The 9,108-nt window shown below is 41.1% G+C and overlaps 1 protein-coding gene across 1 annotated transcript; it reads left to right on the top strand.

The window, feature by feature from the left end:
- Positions 1-528: 528 nt before the first annotated feature.
- Positions 529-8,792, top strand: LOC139940154 (2',5'-phosphodiesterase 12-like). The gene is made up of 7 exons (XM_071936442.1): positions 529-1,487; positions 2,037-2,176; positions 3,624-3,786; positions 4,779-4,911; positions 6,453-6,608; positions 8,074-8,194; positions 8,510-8,792. The coding sequence occupies exons 1-7, from the start codon at positions 538-540 to the stop codon at positions 8,779-8,781; spliced, it is 1,935 nt and encodes a 644-aa protein (XP_071792543.1). The 5' UTR covers positions 529-537; the 3' UTR covers positions 8,782-8,792.
- Positions 8,793-9,108: the final 316 nt, after the last annotated feature.

Here is a 9,108-nt window from a genome sequence, read left to right as displayed (position 1 = left end):
AGTAGTGTAAGTTGTCAATAGGGGTGAGACACTGGCTTGGTCAGTTCAGGGTTTTAATGCAATTTCGCTCCACGGATGGGACCAAGTAGGTCTGACAACCCAGTGCCTCGCTTACGTCAAACTGATATTTACATTGGAGAAACACATGATGGTTTCCATCATAAACGTCTACAGTCCCTTTTTCGTTTGCCCGTTGTTAATTTTGGCAATCGCTGTCACGCTCGTGACTGTGCAAACAGGGATTATTTGACACAGCCCGTGTACACGACGACTCTTCGTCGGTAATTATTTTTTAAACGACGGTCACATCTAAAGAGGGCGCAATTTCTAGACAGAGCGCCACCAATTGAACTTTATTCAAACGTTAATGTGTTATGTGAAGCGTTTTGACATAAGACTAAGTACAGCGTTGCACACGGGCTTGCTAGTGAACTTCAGTACGCTTGCTTAGCCTCTCTTCGAGAGTTGAAAACGCAAAACAATCTTTAAGTTCTGAACGCACATGTTCCGTAGACTTTGAAGCTTGTTGAGTACTCGATGGTTGTGCAATACCTTCGCTCCTTTCTGCAGAAGACCACGAGCTTAGCTTCGTTCTTCTTCAGCAAGCCCAAGATGAATCAACTCCTGGTAAGGTGTGTAGAGGGGGAGGAGTTCATGACAATCTCTTTCAGCTATGGGGACAAACAGAGTAATTTACTCCGTTCCAAAATGGAAACGTCAGACAAATCGCTGTCCCGGTTGCAAAACAACGTCCGGAAACTGGGCAAGAGTAAGAGGAAACCCAAGAAGATGAAGTGTGACCCAGCAGCCACTGCTGCAAATGATGAACCACCGCCGGAAGCAGAAATCGTCTGCTCTCTGTTTGTCAATGATCAGAAAGTCGGTCCGGAGGTCTTCAACAAAGACGCATGGGTCGAGGGCGCTGTTTTGCATTTGGGTGACTTTAAATACAGCATTCGCAGGAACATGCCTGCGATTATCAGTCTAAAACTGCCAAATTGTGTACTCGTAGGCTGTCCAATTTACCCACGAGTGGAGTTTGAGTTTGTGACGCCCGAGGCCTGCCGGTACACATGGTATCGTGAAGTCAGGCAAGAACTTCTTGGAAATCCGCAAATAAATGTCGGACAAATGATCTGTTTATCAAATACTGCAGACGGAGGGTTGTCGTCATCGCAGTCGGTTCCCATGGAAACTGAGAGTGTCAAGGAAATGGCTGTCCAGATACCTGTGGTTGTCAACCCTTCTTTAGTGTCGCAAATCAAAGGATACGAGAGACGGTGGGTGGAGGTATCCAGCGAGCAGACCTACACACCCGAGACATCCGACATTGGAGGACTCCTCAAGTTAGTTTGTCATCCTGGAGATGGGATAAGGTCAGGTAATCATAAGGAAGTACAGACGTCTTACGAGGTGAAAATGGCACCAGACGTCTTTCCATTTGAGAGGAGGCATGAGTACACCAAGGAGAGAACAACAGAAAACTGGTGAGTTTGTCGTGTGTTGTGATGATTGTAACCCTCTATCCTCCTGCCGACGGTCGTAGAAGATGGAGGGTTACGGTCATCGCAACTAGTCTTGTGTGAGTTGAGCAACGAGAGATATAAATAGGGTTTCCTTTCGTGGCTGAGCGGTCTAGCGAATTGTATTGTAAAAGGGTTATTTACCTGATACTATCATGTGTATGTCTGCTTTCGCTTACTAGGATTTCGGGAAAAATGATTTTGATCATGTGAAAAATGTTCCTTCTCTGCCTAGCCATTCAAACCATGTATGTTGGCAGTCTCCTTACCCTTATCATTGATATCTTTGTCCAGGGGTGCCAGTCAGAAGCCATATAATGGTTAGCTGCCCCTTAGCCAGGGATGACACCCACGCTTCAGTGTTTCTGTTAGGGCAAGGTAGATTTTTCCTACAAGGATCTCGGCTGCAGCTACGGCTAGATCAGCGCATCTGCCAGTTTTGAAGAATAGGCAGACTGCTTTATTCAGAAAGTAAAGGTTGTGAATATTTACCACCATCGTAACTTGTTTCAGTTTCAGAGTGGTATCCTACAACGTACTGGCAGACATGTATGCAGATTCAGACTACTCCAGGGATTTCCTGTATCCATATTGCCCTAAAGATGCGTTGGAGATTGATTACAGGGAGCAGGTCCTACTCAAGGAGCTCTCAGGTGAATCCAGACAGGAGATATTACAAGCTTGTAGTTCATTCATTTTAGACTTTAGTTAAGAAATGTCTCCCGAGTGGAGAGAACAGCTGTTTCTTATTGAAGAAACATGCTCTTTTTGCTGTTAGCTGGTCCCCATCAGTCTCATCCAAGAAGATTGATTGGCTGATTAGCTTGTACTTTCTCAGAATGCAGTGATACACAATGGATACAATTGCATTCTCATTGGCTTAAAGGTAATTACTCAAAATAATTATTAGCATGAAACCTTACTTGGTAACGAGTAATGGGGAGAGTTTGATGGTATAAAACATTGTGAGAAACGGTTCCCTCTGAAGTGTTGTAGTTCCACGAATTTGATTTCGAGACCTCAAGTTTAGAATTTGAGGTCTCGAAATCAAGTATATGAAAGCACACAACTTCGTGTGACAAGGGCGTTTTTTTTCTTTCATTATTATCTCGTAACTTCGACGACCGATTGAGCTCAAATTTTCACAGGTTGGTTATTTTATGCATATATGTTGAGATACACCAAGTGAGAAGACCGGTCTTTGACAATTACCAATAGTGTCCACTGTCTTTAATGCACACTCCCACAACTAATGTAAACTAAATAAAAACTAAATAATGTACATAACCAGACCTAGGGGTTCAATAAGTTCTCACACGTGTATCAGCCAACACTCCTCCCCCACCCTGGTACTAGTGCCACTGTCACTCTCTTGTATTGTTGCCTACCCATGTTTCACTTACACATTCCAAAATGTGTAATCTGAGATGTGACCTTGAGCAAGATACTTTACTATGTTTCCTTAAAAGAACCCAGAACACTTATCAAGTTAGAGTAGGGGTTTGACAATGCAAGCACCCTTGTTTACAGGTTTCCCCAGAACTGGGAGCTACAGTATGTACAGTGATTAAAGACAGTGGACACTATTGGTAATTGTCAAAGACTAGTCTTCACAGTTGTTGTATCTCAACATATGCATAAAATAACAAACCTGTGAAAATGTCGGCTCAATCTGTCGTCAAAGTTGCGAGATAATATTGAAAGAAAAAACACCCTTGTCACACGAAGTTGTGTGCTTTCTGATGCTTGATTTTGAGACCTCAAATTCTAAACTTGAGGTCTCAAAATCAAATTCGTGGAAAATTACTTCTTTCTCGAAAACTACGTCACTTCAGAGGGAGCTGTTTCTCACAATGTTTTATACTATCAACCTCTCCCCATTACTCGTAATCAAGGAAGGTTTAATGATGATAATTATTTTGAGTAATTACCAATAGTCTCCACTGCCTTTAAGTTCACTTATGAGGCACCTTTGAGTATACAATAATGTTTATCCGGCATGTTAATCCGGAGGTCGTTGGTTCGAATCCCACTCTAGTCAATTCTTTGTTCAACCCCAAAAATCAATAATGTTTACGTTGGCCTTTTTTCTGATTGCAGGTTTCAATGCAGATATCTTGTGTCTTCAGGAGGTTGGCAAGAAGAGTTTTGAGAATGTCCTGCTACCATGTCTAAAGATGTCTGGTTTGGATGGGATGCTTTGCTGCAAGCATGGCAACGTACCAGAAGGAGAAGCCATCTTCTACAGGACAGAAAAATTCAGGTAAATGGCTTAGACTTCTTCTCATGTCCATGCTGCTCAAATGGTATTCCCCCCCCCCCCCAGTTGTTGGCACACTGAAGTGCAGTGTCGGTAGCCTTAGCCAGGACCTCAGTATACAATTGTTGCACGCTGTGATGGGGTCCATGGTGTTTTGTACACACTAGAGGGAAAATGGAAAATGGATTCCGAGGCGAAGCCGAGGGTGCCATTTCCCCTCGAGGGTGTACAAAACCCATGGACCCACGTTACAGCGTGCTACAAATGTTTCGTTATACCTTTGTATTAATTGTTCTTCTTCTCGTGTTTCTGTTGTCATCTTTAAACATTATTACAACATTATTCATTGTGTAATAAGCAGATAAACAGGAAACAATTCCCTCAACCCGCGGTTGTTTCTGACGCAGCGAATGTGAATGAAGATGTTTGTAATACAATTATTTTACCTTCAGCTTCATTTAAATCACAGGGCAATGTTTTCAGAAGAAATGCGTAAATCCGTTTTCGTCTTCTGAGACGGTAGGTATTTAGAGCAATTGTTTTACTCATTTCTCACCAAAATACTGTCACCTCAGCAAGTAACATTTTAAGGGAAGCTTTCTACCATCATTATCTTTAAACCGTGTAAGTTTATATGTAAATCTGTGGACTGGAGACCTGCCTTGAGTCCGAGACCACAATTGAGTCGTCCAGTACTGCTGGACTTGTAAATATCGAAGCCTGGGTCATACTTTCTGTTAATTCATAGCAACTTGTGACCTCACAGCCATGCTTTTGCTACGAAAATTTTGCAGAAGTTGAGCACATTTTAACTGATGCGAAGTATTCGTTGCAAATTTGTGATGTCAAACTGTGATCACCTTTGCACGGAGTATGAACCGGGCTTATAGGCAGCTAAAAACGTTAGTAATGCCATTTTTGTGGATTTTTTTGTACTGTAGCAGCAGTTTACAATGTAAGTAAGTTGATTTCCCAAACTCTTCTCTATGTTTCAGACTACTCGGCAGCCATGATGTGGCCTTCTGCGAGGAGCTTGTGAAAGAGCCGCTTCAACAAAGTCTCCTTGAGGTCGTAGTTCAAAGCAAAGCAATGCTCAAGAAATTCCTAGGTCTTGCTGCTATCGTACAGGTTGGTCTGATTGTTAGAAATATCACATTAATAATAATAATAATAATAATAATAATAATAATAATAATAATAATAATAATAATAATAATAATAATAATAATAATAATAATAATAATAATAATAATAATAATAATAATAATAATAATAATAATAATAATAATAGGTTTTTATACTGCGCTTTTCACACACGAGGGGATTCTCAAAGCGCTCCAACATCATCATCCCTGTGCCCAATTTCATAGAGCTGCTTAAGCACGCAATTTTGTGTAAGCAAAAAAATCCTTGCTTAGTAAAATCAGATTACCGGCCAAGACTCCACTCAATTGTTATGCTAAGTAAACAACAGCTAAATACCAGTCACAAGCAATGTATATGGGCTAGTAACATGTGTAAAACAAACGAGCTATTTTCGTGCTTAAGCAATTTTTTTGCTTAAGCAGCTTTATGAAATTGGCCCCTGGTCACTGGGCCATTTAAGTCCTCCCTTAATCCATAGCAGATCCCTGGGGAGTATACAGCCAGTGCAACAAATATGCCCTAGTAAGCTAAATGGGTACAAGAAACATCTCTGCCCTCACAGGTACCCATTTACCCCTGGGTGGAGAGAAGCAATAAAAGTTGAGTGTCTTGCTCAGGGACGCAAGTGTCACGACCGGAACTCGAACCCATACCCTTCTATGAACAGAAACACGAGAGCTTGAGTTCGGTGCTCTTAGGCCCCTCGACCAGAACACCCCATTAGTGCATAAACCTACCTCAATAACATTGAATCATCGCTTAAAGGCAGTGGACACGTTTGGTTATTGTAAGAGTATTCTCGCCAGTATTCTTACCTGTTGTATCCCAACATATACATAAACTAATAAATCTGTGAAACTTTTGACTTAATTGGTCAACGCAGTTGCAAGAAAATTACCGAAAAGTATTGTTGAATAGTATTAGAATAAGTGTTGCCGTCTCAATACTGAATCACAATTTATTGATGTGCGCAATCCATCATCATAGACAAGGAACCAACGTGAGAGATTACGTAGCTGTTGCCACCAGCTTGGTGTTTATATCCCCTTGTGGGAGTTTGAAAAGCTTCTTGTTGGGAAGATCATCTAAACAAACAAGCAAACTTCTACTTGATGTAATTTCTTTAACATATTATGATGTTGACATGTGCAATTCAGTTTTTAACTGCGAGACATGTTTTAATAAACCATCTTTGAATTGAATTGAATTGAATTGAACTTTTTTTCAGCTACAATCACATTGAACAATATACAAGGTTTGAGGGTGAACAGTCAATAGAAGCTCTCCAAGGTATTAGAAGATGACAAACTAATTCCTGAGGAGAGGGCGAGGCCGAGGAAACTAGTTTGTCACATTCCATTGCCTGGGCGACAGTCTACTTGTGATGTGTATTTACTCGTGTAAGCGGTTGGTAGACACCAAAGATAGCAACTAGCACCTGATGTTGAATGGACCAGTGAGAGTTTGGCTTTCAGTCATGAATATGTATGAGGTATGGTAAAGTTTGTTATTTTTTTTTTCAGGTTGCTGTCTTAGAACTCATCAGCGACCCGTCTAGGAGACTGTGTGTCGCCAATACTCATCTCTACTTCCACCCTAGAGCAGCTCACCTCCGTCTCATACAGACTGCCATCCTAGTCAAGCATCTTGAGAAGGTCTGCTCAATGTACAACAATGAGGTAAGATCTGAATAGGATCTGGCTGCCATTCCTACCCAAGAATGGCGCGTACACTGAGGGCATTTTCTGTTCTTAACTTCCACCTGTGACGTCATGCTATATCGTTCCAGCATTCTAATATTTCACACAAATGGTGTGACCTTGTTTAAAGGTACGCTAAAGGAAGAGTTACTAAAGACCGAGAGAAGTAGGTTTAAAAAAAAACTATAGATTATTTGGCCACGTAGTTTTCAGACACTGAAAGAGAATACTTGAGAGCGCTATTTCTTACTGCTTTTCGTAAAAAAAACGTTGATCACAGTTTTTTTTAGTAATGTGTACAAACGCCAATAACAAAAAGTGACTTTTTGAAGTGTGCAGATACTCTGATATATGTGTACAACTAGAGATTTTCACCAAGAGCAGCGCGCATTTTTCAGGGCAGCACATGCCATTTGGAATAAGCTCCCTGCCACAATCAACCAACTATTTTAGACATCTTTAGGTGAGAACTGAAAGTTCCAATTGCCTCTCCAGTCATTTTAATTTCACATTTTGTGAATGGCTTATCATGTGTCACACTGCTTGTTTTGTCTAGGCACTTTGGCAACTTGCCCCAGAAAGATATTATTTTGAAAATTATATATTTGGTTTGCGGTAACACCATGTGTGTATCTACTTGCAAGGTAGAGTTGTTCTTAGGGAACTGTCTTGCTTTATTCTACTTCCGCGGAGTAGATTATCGGAGGTTCGGGAGACTTCTCAGTTCTGAAAAGAACTGTCCTGCTTTTATAACTATTACCAGGGCGGATGGTATAGAAATTAGACTGGACTACTACTTTAGCTTATAGGATCGTAATAACTGTACTGCTGCGGAGTCAGTTCTGAATTGGTCTCAACGTTTCGACTAGCTTGCTCTAGTCATCGTCAGGAGACCATATATATATTGATACCCCACCATGCAATGCCTCAAATCCTATATTTTGAAAATTATTATCAGGGTTCCCCTGTGCACAAGCTGGCTTATGAGTATTGCGTATATGCGTAAAGTGCCAACTTGTTCTCTTCTTTTTCCCCACAAAATAGAATGCTCCAGATTACACATTAGGACTTTTACAACCAAGAAAAACACCAAGTAGAAAACATTGTGAAGACTTGTTTTATTTCAGCGTGCTGCAGCCTAACAAATGCAAAAATGGGTCCAGCATGCCCCACAGTTTTTAAGAATCCTTGGGAGAATCGTGCTATTATTGTTATTAGTAATCTAAAATATAGGATTTGAACTACCTCTATAGCTACCGGGCAATCTCGGTAGTCTAGTTGGTAAGACACTGCTCTAGAGTGGCAAAGGTCATGGGTATCAAAAAGTATACAGTAGTGCTAACACACATCGGTGTATAAGGTTAAAAACCTAAAAGTATTTTTTCTCCGATGGAAATTAACATCTATTAGATGTTAAAACTGTTGTTAATGATCTATTTTGCAGAGTGATGGTGTTCGTCCTGCAATCGTTCTAATGGGTGATCTGAATAGCTCTCCCTCTAGCGGTGTGTACCAGTACCTTACCAAGGGAAGCATCAAAAAGGACTCTGTAGAGTGGTATTCAAGTAAGTCAAGATTTGCTTATCCTTGAGAAAAATAAAGTCAGACTTGTGCATGTCATGGCCTAGCGGTTAAGAGCACGGAACTCAAGCTCTGGTGTTTTTGATTGGCAAAGTATGGGTTAACCATCGCTACGTCCTTCGGATGGGACGTAAAGCCGTTGGTCCCGTGTGTAATGCATGTTTCGTAAAAAGAAGGGGTTCAGCCTTGGTGTTCCTGGTTTGATCAGCAGCATACTGCGGTAAAAAATATTTTTACTCTACCTGTAAGCATGTTCACCAGAGCAATTTTAATTGAATTGAATTGATTTGTCTCTACAGATGGCAAAGAGGAGTTCTGTGGAGGAGCTGCTCTCGATAATCCCATCACTTTCCAAGACGTCTGCAAGGGTGTCGACTACACTAACTTTGTTGCCAGCTTCCAAGGCAAGCTGGACCATATCATGGTGGAGGGCGATAAGATTGAACTCCAACGAGTCATCCCGCTGTCCTCTCATGAAGAAGTAACGAGACACATTGCCCTGCCGAACGCCGTCTTTCCTTCGGATCATTTGGCGTTGGTTTGTGAGCTTGGGTGGAAGGCTGACAGGTGATCGTATCAAGGTGAACATTCAACTTGAATTGATATCGTTTTTGATTTTTTATGTTCAAGGCACTGGACACGTTTGGTAATTGTCAAAGAGCAGAAGTCTCACTTGGTGTATCTCAACATATGTTCAAATCAGTGAAAATTTGGACTCAATTGGTCATCGAAGTTGCATGAGAATAATGAAAGAAAAATCACCATTGTAACACAAATTTGTGTGCTTTAGGATGCCTAATAAAAGGCTTAAGGCCTGAAGTCTTTTACTATTTGAGTGAGAAATTACCCCTTTCTCAAAAACTACTTATTCAGAGGAAGCCACTGACTATCATCAGCT

The sequence above is a fragment of the Asterias amurensis genome, chromosome 7 (genome assembly GCF_032118995.1).
Source record: "Asterias amurensis chromosome 7, ASM3211899v1".
Taxonomy (NCBI): Eukaryota; Metazoa; Echinodermata; class Asteroidea; order Forcipulatida; family Asteriidae; genus Asterias; species Asterias amurensis.
The sequence above is the reverse complement of the archived record's forward strand: the minus strand, read 5'-3'. Positions and strand labels throughout refer to the sequence as shown.